This window comes from Carcharodon carcharias, chromosome 16, assembly GCF_017639515.1.
Source record: "Carcharodon carcharias isolate sCarCar2 chromosome 16, sCarCar2.pri, whole genome shotgun sequence".
In the NCBI taxonomy this organism is placed as follows: domain Eukaryota; kingdom Metazoa; phylum Chordata; class Chondrichthyes; order Lamniformes; family Lamnidae; genus Carcharodon; species Carcharodon carcharias.
Window position 1 is genome coordinate 5,423,742 of NC_054482.1, and position 15,505 is coordinate 5,439,246.

Sequence of the window (15,505 nt, forward strand, 5' to 3'; positions counted from 1 at the left end):
CAATAGAGCAAGGTCAGAAATGAAAATGCTCACAAGACTTGAAAGTTCAAATTTAGGAAACTGGGAGTAAAAGCAGAAGTCAGGCAGAACATTTTCCAATCAAAGGTTCATAGACTCGGAGAAGAGTTAAGTTCCCTTAAATGGGCTTAGTTCTATGCTAATTATTTGTAAGCTGCACTTCTTATGTAAATTACCTTTGCTTGCATTGTTCTAATTACTAAACTTTTAAAAATTCGTTTTTGGAATGTGGGAATCAAAACCATTAAAGCATTCATCCCTATGCTATGAGAAAGCAATGGTGAGCTTTCTGCTTGAATTTTTATAGCGGTTTGATACAACTGGTTTGTGAGGTCATTTCGAGGGCAATTAAGAATCAACCACTTTGGTGTGGGACTTAGAATCACATATAGGCCAGACCAGGTAAGGAGAGCAGATTAAAAGCAAAATACTGTGGATGCTGAAAATCCAAAATAAAAACAGAAAATTCTGGTAAAACTCAGCAAATCTGGCAGCATCTGCGGAGAGAGAAACAGAGTTAAAGCTTCGAGCCTAATTGACTTCTTCAAAGTTTTCAGAGAGGGAGTTTCCTTTCCTCAAAGACATGTCATTTTTTTTTTCTCTTATTCATTCCTTCATGGGATATGGGCTTTGCCTGGCTGGGCCAGCATTTATTGTCCATCCCTTGTTGCCCTTGAGAAGGTGGTGGTGAGCTGCCTTCTTGAACCGCTGCTGTCCATGTGGTGTAGGTACATTCACAGTGCTGTTAGGAAGGGAGTTCCAGGATTTTGACCCAGCGACAGTGAAGGAACGGCGACGTATTTCCAAGTCAGGATGGTGAGTGACTTGGAGGGGAACTTCCAGGTCGTGGTGTTCCCATCTATCTGCTGCCCTTGTCCTTCTAGATGTTAGTGGTCGTAGGTTTGGAAGGTGCTGTCTAAGGAGCCTTGATGAATTCCTGCAGTGCATCCTGTAGATGGTACACACTGCTGTTACTGTGCGGCGGTGCTGGAGAGAGTGAATGTTGGTGGATTTGGAGCCAATCAAGTGGGCTGCTTTGTCCTGGATGGTGTTAAGCTTCTTGAGTGTTGTTGGAGCTGCACTCATCCAGGCAAGTGGGGAGCATTCAATCACACTCCTGACTTGTGCCCTGTAGATGGTGGACAGGCTTTGAGGAGTTAGGAGGTGAGTTACTTGTCGCAGGATTCCTAGCCTCTGACCTGCTCTGGTCGCCACAGTATTTATATGGCTAGTCCAATTCAGTTTCTGGTCAATGGTAACCCCCAGTATGTTGATATTGGGGGTTTCAGTGATGGGACTGCCATTGAATGTCATGGGGCGATGGTTAGATTCTCTCTTGTTGGACATGGTCATTGCCTGGCACTTATGTGGTGTGATGTTATTTGCCTTTTGTCAGCCCAAGCCTGGAAATTATCCAAGTCATGCTGCATTTGGACACAGACTGCTTCAGTATCTGAGGTCTCACAAATGGTGCTGAACATTGTGCAATCATCAACGAACATCCCCATTTCTGACCTTATGGTGGAAGGAAGGTCATTGATGAAGCAGCTGAAGATGGTTGGGCCAAGGACACTATCCTGAGGAACTCCTGCAGTGATGTCCTGGAGCTGAGATGACTGACCCCTAACAACCACAATCATCTTCCTTTGTGCTAGTCATGACTCCAACCAATGGAGAGTTTGCCCCCTGATTCCCATTTAGTCCAGTTTTGCTAGGGCTCCTTGATGCCACACTCGGTCAGATGTGGCCTTGATGTCAAGGGCTGTCACTTGCACCTCGGGAGTTCAGCTCTTTCGTCCATGTTTGAACCAAGGTTGTAATGAGGTCAGGAGCTGAGTGTCCCTGGCGGAACCCAAACTGAGTGTCAGTGAGCAGGTTGTTGCTAAGCAAGTGCCACTTGATAGCTCTGTTGATGACCCCTTCCATTACTTTACTGATGATGGAGAGTAGACTGATGGGGCGGTAATTGGCCAGGTTGGATTTGTCCTGCTTTTCATGTACTTTCTTTTCTAAGTGACAATCTGACACTCACTTGTTACTGATCCCAGCTTTTTAATTTCAGGACTTGCTTTTCTAACAAGAAATGAATTCAAATTCTTAAACTACAGTGCAGAAATCCAAACTCATGTGCTCTTGATATTTAACTCAGGGCTCTGGAAACTACTCCAGTAACATAATCACTAGTGTACTGCCAGCAATACAACAAGCCATCCCTCCAGAATGGATCAACATTAAGCAGAAAATCGATTTTACTTGTAAAAACAAATTATATTTATCTTCAGTAAGAGAGAAACAAACGTAGAAGCTTGGCAAAGGTTATTACAATGTAAGCAAACTTAAACCTACTGAGAAAGATCTATAATAGGCAGGTTAACCCAAATAAACTCCTTCACTTTAGTTATAGAACAGCCTTGCCCACACTGAATAAACAGGTTCCTGGTGCTGACAAGCTGAACTCAATCGTTTTATTTTCTTGTGCTCGGTTAGGTATCATCTCTAATGCAAGACTCTTGAGCAGGAAACTTAAAAGTAAGCCTTCTATCTGCTTGATCAACAGAAATCAACAAAATCTTTCAGTGAAAATGAAACTAGCATAATCCACATCTTTGTAACAAACCAAGGCTACTGATGGTGCTGAAAAAGGCATACAGGACACTTGCCTTTATCAATCGAGGCATAGATTACAAAAGTAGGGAGGTCATGTTGGAGTTGTATAGAACCTTGGTGAGGACACAGCTGGAGTACTGTGTGCAGTTCTGGTTGCCACATTATAGGAAGGATGTGATTGCACTGGAGGGGGTGCAGAGGAGATTCACCAGGATGTTGCCTGGGATGAAACATTTAAGTTATAAAAAGAAGTTGGATAGACTTGGATTGTTTTCTTTGGAGCAGAGAAGACTGAAGGGCGACCTGATTGAGGTGTACAAGATTATGAGGGGCATGGACAGGGTGGATAGGGAGCAGCTGTTCCCCTTAGTTGAAGGGTCAGTCACAAAGGGGCATAAGTTCAAAGTGAGGGGCAGGAGTTTAGGGGGGATGTGAGGAAAAACTTTTTTACCCAGAGGGGTGGTGACGGTCTGGAACGCGCTGCCTGGGTGGGTGGTGGAGGCGTGTTATCTCACATCCTTTAAAAAGTACCTGGATGAGCACTTGGCACATCATAACATTCAAAGCTATGGGCCAAGTGCTGGTAAATAGGATTAGGTAGGTAGGTCTGGTATTTCTCACATGTCGGTGCAGACTTGATGGGCCGAAGGACCTCTTCTGCACTGTGATTCTGTGATATGCATACAAGTACTGTGATCAAAAAACAATTAAGTGCATGTCTTGAGAGAATGCATCGAGTCATGAGGGAGAATGTATGCGCAATTACCAATCAAAAGTGAGGAAACCTGGAGAAAGGGCAATAGTCAATTGTCCAAAAAGCTGAGTCAGGATTAAGTGCCATATATGTGAATGCACAAGGAATTCAATGTTAGAAGGATTAATAACTATTGAATATTTTCAGAGGAGAGGACGCCATTATTAGTGAAACATTCTACCATTGCACAACAGGATTCTCAAGGTTGCATAAAGACAGAATTTATGTGGATAATAAGGGAAGGAAAATGGTACAATTCCTTAAGGTAGTACAAGCTACTAAACAGTGGATATAAGTGAGCTAGAGACAGGCCGGCAGTTAAGTAGCGGTAACAGCAGGACAATGATGCCAGGTAGCTGTAACTACATCAGGGCGGACTGGAATTAAGATAACTGCGGGCACTTTTGAGGATATATCCAGGGCTGTTGTTTGAGCTGGGCTGCACGATTACATTTGAGAGTTGCTCTAGGGTAAAGCTAGTGCAGATACGATGGGTTGCATGGCTTCCTTCTGTGTCATAAATTTCTAAAGTTCTAAAACAAGCTGAGCAGACTTAATGATCCATTCCTACTTCCAAACTCATGTATTTTATGGGCTGGGGGTTGGGTGTGTAATCTGGAGGGTGGAGGGAGTCTCCTGGGGATTCAGGGGTATGGGAGGAGTCCCATGGGGGCATCAGTGTGGGTCTGTACAATAGTTACCCAGAAGCTAGAAATGGTTTTAATTCTTCTAACTTTTTCTGGGTAACTATTGATGTAATTCAGTTGGAACTATCTGAAGTTTGCGACTTATTTGCATTTTCGGAAGGTTCCCTGTGCAGGGCAATTGCCCATGGAAAGTTTGCACCTTCCAGGCAATTGGTGTGCGCACCTTACCTGGGAACTTCCAGGAACTCTCCAGCGCATCTTTGGGGTAACTCCCAGTTACACTATCCTGGAGCTTGGAAGTTATGGCCCTCTCTTTTTCTGAGCTTTGAGTATAACACTTGATATAAACTTTCCCTTAGCTTTAATTCAATGAGTTGGGGTGAGCTTTACTTTGAAGTATTATGGGCAATGAACAGATAATGACATGGCAAAGCACAGCAACCATTTTAGAAGGCAATTTCTATCACTTTCAACTCAGGGCTACATCTTAAAACAAAGTTATATCCTCTAATTGTTCTTCAGAAATTAGGTAAGTTCTCTTATTGAAAGTGCAAAGTTCCACATCTGTTCCTTTTCACCTAATACCGCATTCACAGATACATCTCCAACTCTTTTATATTTTCTAATTTATTCCAGTAGGAAGACAGGTTCAATGGGTAATTTTGACCATAATCTGACTTTACATTCACTTGTGAATGGAGATTTACACACAATAGCAACAGTTGAATTTCATTTTGTTTTCTGCGAAGTGCCACTACTTAGGTTATACAAGATTTTTCTTGCAACAAAATTTATTGCATCTCAAAAGTAATTTGTGTGAACATTTCGACATAACATTAAAAACAAGTAAAACTGCAACTATATAGTAGACTGCCAAGTTCCAAATCAAAAGCTCAAGCAGCAAGTGAAAGGTTTATTCTTGACTTTACATAGTAACAGAAAGCTGACTATTCACTGGCACAGTATTTTCCTCTTGTTCTAGTCCAGAACATACTGCCTTGTCAGACCACACTGGAATGCACAATGTCAAATTACACTGCTAAGCAAGCAAATCCAAAAACAAAACCTACCAGGCTGAGATTGACAGGAGTATTTGGCACTGGTACATCATGCTTATACAAAGTTTCTAAAACATCATTCAAGTCATTTTCCTGCAAGACAGATAGGAACGAAGCTTCCATGAATTGGAGAAGTTATGCATTAGGAACTGGATTTGAGAAATAAGAATTCTGGCTTAAAAGAAAATGAAGCTGAAACTATTTAAATCCAGTGAAAAACCACCATATTTTTGACACAGCTCACTTTCCTAACAGCTTTAAATCTCATCTTTAAATGTTGCACTAACCAAGATCAACAAGCAAAGTAAAAGAAAAGCTTTTACAATCATTAGTTTCATTTGAGAAAATTTTGCATATTCAAAATCTGTTATCCATTGGAGCCTGAACATTAATTGAAAAAACTTATCCACTGTCCTCAACAAATAAATCACCCCAACATTATAACCTCCATAGGAGCATCATAAAGCAAAATTAGACATTGAGCCACAGAAAGTGATATTAGAACAGAAGGCCAAAAGTTCTGTCAAAGAGAAAAGTTTGAAGGAGCATCTTAAAGAAAGAAAGGCTGAGAGAGGCAATAAGTTTAGGGAGAAAATTCCACAGGTCAGGGCCTGGGTAGCTGAAGATATGACCACCACTGGTGGAGCAATTAATATTGGAGATGCTGAAGAGGCCAGAATTAGATGAGCATAGATATCTTGGAGGGTTTTCAGGCTGAGAGAGGTTACAGAGAATGGAGGGGCATGTGCGTGGAGGGATTCGAAAACATAGATGAGAATTTTAGAATTGAGTTGAGTTAAAATTGAGCAGTACACTTGAGTGATAGCCACTGTAGGTCAGTGTGCACAGGGGTGATTAGGTGAACTGGACTTGGTGCGAGTAAGGACACAGGCAAAGTCACGCGTGATCTCAAGCTGATGGAGGGCAGAATGTGAGAGGCCAGCCTGGATCACAACAGAATAGCCAAGTCTAAAGGTAGTAAAGGAATGAATGAGAATTGCAGAAGCAGATGAGCTGAGGCAAGGACAAAATTGGCGATGTTACAGAGATGGAAATAGGCTGTCGTAGCAATGACAGGGAGATGTAGTCGGAAGCGCATCTTGGGATCAAATATGAATTCAAGGTTTCAATGGTCTGGTCTCATTTCAATAAGAGGGATAGACTCAGTCACTAGGGAATGGAATTTGAAAATGATCATATAGGAACTTGGTTAGGTCTGAGGTGCATTTTAATTTGTCCATGGAAATCTCAGGGCAAATATTTGTTTATTGGTCTTGACTACAATAAGGCCTCCCAACTTGGCTTAGAAATTAATACTTGCTGGCTCGTCAAACTTGCGGTTACAAATTTTACACCACAGCTCCTGGATAAAATTACATCAATTTCAAATTAATCAGAAATTATGCAATTGTTTGATCATCATTTAATTTAAAAAGTTAGGCCAAACATGAATAAAGGCACACTCCAAGTAAAATTTTTACCTGTTCCTTAACTAAAAGATCTGCCAATGTATTCAGTAGCTTGTAGTAGACTTCAAACCATGGCAAATAACTGAAAAAGAAAAAGATTGTAAGACATTCACTATGTCACAAATGTTGCATAATATAATTACTCTTTTTCTCATTTGGGTGATAAAGGAAAATGCTAAGTAGTATCTAATAAATTAGATTTAAAAATTCATGTGTACACAAAAATAAACATTGTACAAACATGTCAGGACAGTTTTTACCAAAAAAAATAGCTGCACTCAGGCAACGAACACACCCAGATTCATTTCAGAGCTTACACTTTTTCTCTCAGACCGCAGCCCTTATCACAGCATGGAACATTGAGACAACACTGCCACTAAAAATATTTCACCATTTAAGGGCAACATACCATCAAGTAGTAAAGATTTTTTTTTAAACAAATATGCCACTGGACACACATATAATGTACGACAAACAAGATACCAATCTGTTTATATTAAATCTAATTACAAGTTTTATGCAATGTATTTCACACTAATTAGAATTCTAAATTTAAAATGCTACAAACAATGACTGAAACTGAATCTTGTCACTTCCTAGCTAAAACTTTTTATTTAAGAACTGATCAGAATCATTTCTTCTGTACACTTACATTCCTATAAGTTGGTCTGTGTGATTCCAATGGCGTCAAATTGCAAAATCCCTATGTTGCATTTTCCAAACTTTTCCAGCACAGTTTATGTACAGAAATATGATGATACTAAATTCCAGCTGCTTTGATTGATTTAAGGCATCTCCACTGATAATCTGCATCTTGATGGCTCATCAAAAGCTTTGACAAAAAGAAGTCTTTTTTTTCAGCAATACTCAAGTTCTGCACTACCAAACAACCATAAATCCCCAGAATGGCTGCACACTCCCAAACAAAATGCACCCATCCACACATACCCATTGGGGGTGACTGTATGAATATCCTTATCTCAGCCATCTCAGGCTTATAGTGGCTGTTCAAAGTCTAAACAAAACACCTTCCCAAACTTGTAGTTCTGCTGACTCCACCCTCTTAAGAATACTCCTCATCAATGACCATCACACCCAATGTTCTGCAATTCCCTTTCTAACACGCAACCCACCGCTCCTTCGTTAAAACTTACTACCTTGCAGTTACACTAAAGATTCATTCTTGGGCTGAGGGGCAACCAGTTACTCCAGTAAAACGCTTGAACATCTTACTTATTTTCATCGGCCTTGATTCTATTTTATATCGCTTTCTGCATTAGTCTAAAGACATAACAAAAGTATGCCTTTATGATTTAGACTCGATATTTGTGTCTTTCACTCGTGTGCTTCTCTAGTTTCTCCAAATGTGGACTGAACTTGGTTTGTATGTGGTGTTTTGTAGCTATTTGTTCTTTGCATGCAAGCAATGCCTTCATGTAACAACACAAAATACAATGCTACACCTCACTTAACTTAAGCAAGGTGACTTCTGACTATCCTTTGGCCTCTCTGCCTCACAGATTGTCCTTCAACAAGCCTGACTGCGTTTGCAGCTTTTTTTGTTACATCAAGTCCCTCTGCCAGTCTGTGTGTCCCAACCTCTGTCTTACACCATTCACAGTCAAATTAAAAAAGTATCAATGAATTTCCAATACATCAGATGCGAGGTCTTCCAATTGCTGAGACTCTGGCACTGGCTTTCCAATGGGTTAATTAGAGAAAGTTAAGGTTCATCTGAAATTGGATGTTGAACAAGTAACTAGATTGCAGGAGCAGTGGGGAGGTTGCAAGAGGTTTGGGAAGTAGAGTGATGCATCAATCTACACATGGAAGATTACCCATATGTGGTTGTTATCACTAAGATGTAACTCATAGATGAAGAGGGGACCCCCAGATCAATATTTCACAGGGGAGGGATTGCTCTGGAAGGGATGATGTAGGGATGGGAAATAAAACCATTGCTAGAGACCTTCTCATTATGATTGGATAGCTAAAATTTGGATGATGCAAAGCCAGTTCTGCAAATGTATATGAAGATCATATTTTTTTTAATATGCTGCCTGCAGATTTTGGGGCATTTGTTGTAGACACGTCAACCCCTGCAGAATTTCCTCAGATACAACGCAGAACAACTTCACAAGACTACATAGTTCTCTGGGTTTTATATTGGTCCAATTGTTGCACACTTTGTTTACATATATTTACAAGAATATACTTTTGATGAGTGGTAACTGATAACCAGATCCTATTTGCATGTACACTTCCTTATTGAATTGTTAAACACTTGGAGATCAGGAATGCTGCAGAATGACAGAATACAGTAGGATGGGCAGTACTTAGGGTTCAAATGGAACACTGTGTAGCTGATGATGGGGATTTTGTTAGACAAATATCCAAGGAGGGCTCCAGTTATGCTTGGAAAAGGTGATGCATGATCTTTACCTGATGAGATGGCTGGATGTGTTGAGGATTTCGACAAACTCTGTCAATGTGGTAGCCAGTACAATATACAGAGGTATTTCTGAATGACTGCAATGAACAGCTCAGGTCAACTGTGACAATCACAATCAAAACACAGAGCAGTTTGCAACACAAAAGAAACACACAAGACCTCTGTTTGCATTTGACAAACTTCAGTCATCACCTCCTGGAGAGCCATAATTTAACAGTAATCACACTTAAGGGCCACAAATGTTTTTGCTTGAGACAGAATACAGACAGGGGATGTATTTAAAGCAAAATCACAAGTACATTTTGGTAGTACAGCCTTTGGATAAATGTCATAGAAAACCAATAACCAATTGTTTATTTTTTTTTAAGCTCTCCTATTCGCAGCAGGCAATATTGTGCCAAGGATTTGTTCCTCAGTCAAAGGATGAAAGGTAGACCATTGTTTTGGCTTGAACATTAAGGACATTCCATTATCATGGAACATGGTCTTAAATAGCGCAATGAAAATCTCATCTCATGGAACTTGTATCACCTGAAAACGTTAGAAACTGAGATGTCACATAGGTAGATATCAAAGCACACTCCTGTGTGACATGGAACGAATTTCAGCCTGCACTTCACCATGTCTGCTGGGCAGAGGAACTCAAAATGTTTTATTCTTGAGCACTAATTGAGCGGCAACAAAAGTTAAGGAGAGACTACTGAAAGTAAAACGCAAATACTTCTTGGAGGCGACTTGTAAACATAGATAGATGACATCTTACATTATGCATTAACTTTGTTACAACTATCTATAACACTATTTGAATTAACTCTTCTTCCCTCAATTTGTCCAGGTTCAAAAATTCACATAAAGCATTAAACTTTAAAAACGTAGGGTTCAATACTCCAAACAATGCACAGAAGCTTTAATCAAACACACTTCAAAAGCAAACTATTGATAAAGAAAAATTCATGTCTCTGGAGGATAAAAAACGGGCTTGCATTTTAATAGCACCTTTCAGGACCTCAGACCATCCTCAAGTACTTCACAACCATTGAAGTATTCCTAAGCAGAATACTGTTGTAATGGAGGAGACATGGCAGCCAACATGCAAAAAACTACCTCTCACAAATGGCAACAAAATAAATGGCTACTTCATCTATTTAGTGACTTTGGTTGAGGGATAAATGTTGCCTAGGATACCGGGAGAGCTGCTCTGCTCTTCGTCAAATAGGTTTGCCCTGAGAGGGCAGACATTTTAATGTCCAAAAAGCAGCACCTCTGACAGCGCAGTATACCCTGTGCTCCGCACAGAGATGCCATTTTAGATTATATGCTCAAGTCTCTAAAGTCGGATTTGAATCTGCAACCTTCTGACTGAGAAACAAGAAAGCTGCCTGTATGACAACCTTCTGAGAGGAGAAATTCCTCCTCAGCTCCATGTTAAATGGGAGACTCCTGGTCTTTAAACAGTGCCCCTAGTTCTAGGTTCCCCTACAAGAAGAAACAACCTCATCAAAAGTTCCTATATTTCAATAAAGTCTCATTCTTCTAAACTCCCAACAAGTATAGCCCCAGCCTGCTCAACCTTTCCTCATAAGACAACCCTTCCATATCAGGTATCTAATCTAGTAAATAGTCTGGGAAAACCCTAGTATAATTCATATAATGGATAATTTTTAATTACAAATGTAGTGATACTCAAAAGTTTTATTTCAATCATAATTTAATAAAGATATAAAAGTAAACAAGGCATATCTTTTGCATTCCCACCAGTTAACACTTTTCCACCTATTGCAATTATTTCAGTATGCAAAGTTTATTTTCATCTGCTTAATATACTGAAGCCATTATCATTCAGCGAAAACTATATTCAGTTACTACGTACCACGAACTTCAAAATAAAGTTACTCCTTTCTTTCTTCAGATTCCTCTTTCGACACTGGATTAACCAATTTGATTTATGTTTCAAGTCATATAATCTTTCATTTTCCCCCTCCTTCAAAGATGATGTATAAACAAGGTCTTGCATTTCAATGTCATGTTAAGCTGTCAAAATTTATCTACCACTGTATTTATGCTGTGATTCTCTCCTACTGTAAAAACAAGACCTAAAGGTTGTAAAATATTTTAAATTAGATGCAACTGTCAAGCCTACGTACCATAACTTTGTAAAATAAATTAAAATGGTCAGCATTTTAGGGAGGGCATTTTCAATTTGAACCTAGACTTCTGACAACTTTAACATTACGGAGGCAATAAATTTCTTTTGCTTTTAAAGAAAAATCTCATTGCTCTATAAAACTAATCCCCCACACTTTTCAAGCACAATGTCAAATTTTCAATTTACGTAATGAGTACAAAATTTAGACAAAGATTAAAACCATGCAGTTCTAATGTCAGTCAGGTATCAATGCAGCTGAGCCTTGTTGCAACATCTTATTCGTGGTTGGAGAAAGCTGACATTCAAGCAAGTAGACTGGGTATCCTTTGACTCCACTGGAATTTCAGGTGCTCTCACATGGATTGGGTTAAAATGGTAACACATTCCTGACATCAAAAACATCTACTTTAACTTAAATGAGTAGTTTTCATTACATAGTTGTAAAGTTCAGTTGCAGTTCTGCACACATAGTGGACATGTGCATCTATGCATATCTACACTTAAGCATAAATATACTTAATATATTTGCACCGATTAGTAGTCCCAATACACCTCTTCCTAAAACCTCCAGTGGGATACAGAATCACAGAATTGTTACAATGCAGGAGGCGGCCATTTGGCTCATCGTATCACACCAGCTCTCAGAGTGAGCAGTATGACTCAGTGTCATTCTCCTGTCTTTTCCCTGTAACCTTGCGCAATGTTTCTATTTAAATAATCATCTAATCCTCTCTTGAATGCCTCAGTTGAATCTGCCTCCATCACACTTTCAGGCAGCGTATTCCAGACCCAAACCTCTCGCTGTATGAAACAATTCAATAAAGTCTAGACAATTCGAGCAAATCTTTCGATTGGAAAAAACCGATAAAGGTCATGCTTCTCTGCAACTAAATGTAGTGCATCAAGGTTTAACACCATTCTAAAGCAGATTTTTTTTTAAACATTCTTGCACCAGTCCAAAAAAGAGCTGAACTCCAAAGGTTAGGCGAGACTGACTGTCCTTGACAGCAAGGCAGCATCAAGGAGCTCTAGCAAAACTGCAATCAATGGGAAATCTCTCCACTGGTTGGAGTCATACCTAGCACAAGGAAGATGGTTGTAGTTGTGGGAGGTCAATCATCTCAGTTCCAGGACATCATTGTAGGAGTTCCTCAGGATAGTGTCCTAGGCCCAACCATCTTCAGCTGCTTCATCAATGTCCTTCCTTCCATCATAAGGTCAGAAGTGTGGACGTTCACTGATGATTGCACAATGTTCAACACCATTTGTGACTCCTCAGATACTAAAGCAGTCCATGTCCAAATGCAGCAAGACCTCAAAAATGTCCAGGCTTGGGCTGACAAATGGCAAGTAACATTCGCACCACACAAGTGCCAAGCAATGACCATGTCCAACAAGAGAGAATCTAGCCATTGTCCCTTTGCATCGCTGAATCCCCCACTATCAACATCCTGGGGGTTACCATTGACCAGAAACTGAACTTAACTCGCCATATAAATACTGTGGCTACAGTAGGTCAGAGGCTAGGAATCTTGCAGGAGTAACTCACCTCCTGACTCCCCAAAGCCTGTCCAGCATCTACAAGGCATAAGTCAGGAGTGTGATGGAATACTCCCCACTTTCCTGGATAAGTGCAGCACCAAAAACACTCAAGAAGCTTGACACCATGCAGGATAAAGCAGCCCACTTGGTTGGCATCCCTTACGCAAACATTCATTCCCTCCACCAACGATGAACAGTGGCAGCACTGTGTACCATCTACAAGGTGCAGTGCAGGGATTCACCAAGGCTCCTGAGAGAGCATCTTCCAAACCCACAACCACTACCATCTAGAAGGAAAAGCGCAGCAGGTAGAAGGGAACCACCTTCCCCTCTAAGACACTTGCCACCCTGACTTGGAAATATATCGCTGTTCTTTTACTGGGTCAAAATTCTGGAACTCCCTTCCTAACAGCACTGTGGGTGAACTTGCACCATGTGGACTGTAGCGGTTCAAGAAGGCAGCTCACCACCACCTTCTCAAAGGCAATTAGAGATGGGCAAAAATGCTGGCCTAGCCAGCGATGCCCACATCCTGTAAATGAATAAAAAAATAAGCCACACCGCCAAGCAACAAGGAACATCAATTTTACTCCAAGGTGTCACCACTCAAATACCTGTGCACACATGATTCATTCTGGAATTTTGGGTTCTGTTGTTACCACAGAGGTCATTTTTCTCTTTAAGTCTTTGTTGTGTCATCGTAACTTCAAGGCATACAAGATTTCTGAATGCAGTCCAGGTATTCCGAAGTATTTCATGGCTGTATGTTTTGGCTTTAAGTCAGTCAGACAAATACTAGCCAACCAGAAAGCCTAAGATAAAATGACTAGAGGTAGTGGAAATCTTGAGAGAATTGTTGGTGAAATCTACAGGGACACTTAATTAAATAAAGATTGAATTTTCCATGCCCAAATGTCTGTTTCCATTATTAAAGCTGATAAACCATGTGATTAATCATAATCTCAAATAATTTATCCATATTATCTTTTCCATTGCATTACAGCATCTACTTACACAATTCAATTCTCTTTCCTGCACATTTAATTATTTTTCTCTTACATACACAAGCATATCGGTGCATGTTGCTTTAATCAACATTCTGTTCTGACACTATTTGACTGTTGTCTGTGAATTTTCTGTTGAAACAACATTTGCAACTGGTTATGCATGGAACCTCCCTCCTAGCCTACTTGGGTAAATAGAGTCGGACAGTAATTCTGTCCACTGTGCCTGTGTTGGCTCTTTGAAAGAACTACCCAATTAGTCCCATTCCTCTGCTCTTTCTCCTTAGCCCTGGATGGCCTCAAATTTATGAATCATAGAGCATGGGACACAGGATAGGAGTGCACTGGAATAATTACATTTGGAGGTGACAAAGGCATGGATGAGGTTTCAGCAGAGGAGCAGAGACAGAGTCGGGCGACAGAGATGGAAATGGGTGGCCTTAGTGATGGTGCAAATATGAGTTTGGAAACTCACCTTGGGGCCAAGTATGACACCAAGGATGCTAATAGCACAATGTGGCATAACTTCCTTGCTCTGTGCTCAATGTCTCCAATTATAATGGTTCCAGATTTGGCAAAATTACATCCAATCCAACTGATCTGAACTGCAGTCCATTATGACTGTTGCCCAGTCAGTAAAAAAGGTGGGCACCAACTTTTCATTGGTCACGCCAAGTTGAACAGCAAAACAACAGAAAAAAAACTGTAACTTCCAGCCATAATCTTAATCCTCCTTTACAGAGGGACTGATCCACTTTACTGTGGTTTCATTATTCAACTGTTCTATATCAAGTTTTTTTGAAAATTATGCAGTCAGTTTAAGTCAGATGAAGCGAAACAAAGCATTTTGCAGCAAACATTTTACATTGGAGTCTGAATAAATGTTGAAACTTGTCAAATTGAGCAGTTTACTGCAAATGGAGTCGTTAGTACCTCCATTTCATCAAATGAATAGTTGGCAGCATCAGGTGGGCCTGGTTTTCCAAACAGCAACATTTCGCTAAATGTGTCTCAATTACTTATATGCTTTCCAATAGTCATACCTGGAATCATAGCAAGGATTATCATTTCTGTCAAGTTCTATGTTGCACTATAGAATGGTTACAGCACAGAAGGTGGCCATTCAGCTTGTTGTGTCCATGCTGGCAAGAGCAATTCACTTCAGGCAGGATTTTTAGTTTGACGGGTGCCCGCGATTGGCGGGTCCAGGATCGGCTGGAGGATAAACCGCCGACCGCAATTTCTTGCTGACTGGCCAACTAACGCTGAAGTGCTCAGTGCTGCTGGGAGAGGGGTGGGGGGGTGGGGAGGGCGAGCGCTGAAGTCAGCACGGGAGCAGGGAAGCTCCCGGAAGACAGAGAGCTGCCTCTGGGAGCTGAAGAATCCAAAAGCAATAAATAAAGATTTTCAAATGTCGGAAAAAAAAATGCCCACACGTCTAGAATCAGTCACCTGCACATATGGATGATGAAAATTCTGTCCAAACATTTTTATTTTTTTTTAATATTGGAAACCTCATCCCGCTCTTGGAAGAGGTTTCCTCAAAAAGGCAAAGGCCGCCTGGCCGATTTGCCCACCTGCCAACTGTAACATTAGACGGGCAATGATAAATCTCCATCAATTACAATGCTAAAGGTCTTAATAGGCCTCTTAACTGTCGGCAGGTGCGCTGCCGACTCTTCTACACGCCTGCCGACTGAAATATCGTGCAAATGCGCAATGATGTCAGGACGCTCACCCGACGCCATCGCGTTCTATTTCACACTTGAGCGGGCTGGGTGTGCGGCCGCACACTGAACGACAAATTC

At 40.7% G+C, this 15,505-nt stretch overlaps 1 protein-coding gene across 2 annotated transcripts in view; it reads right to left on the bottom strand.

Annotated features, from left to right (window-relative positions):
* The window catches only part of dennd1b (DENN/MADD domain containing 1B), a 277,534-nt gene that overhangs the window by 129,803 nt on the left and 132,226 nt on the right, over positions 1–15,505 (bottom strand). For both annotated transcript variants that reach the window (XM_041208107.1, XM_041208108.1), the window contains exons 6-7: positions 6,566–6,635; positions 5,097–5,177 (exon numbers count right to left, since the gene is read on the bottom strand). In XM_041208107.1, coding sequence (XP_041064041.1) covers positions 5,097–5,177; positions 6,566–6,635 — 151 coding nt within the window. The remainder of the gene's footprint in view (positions 1–5,096; positions 5,178–6,565; positions 6,636–15,505) is intronic.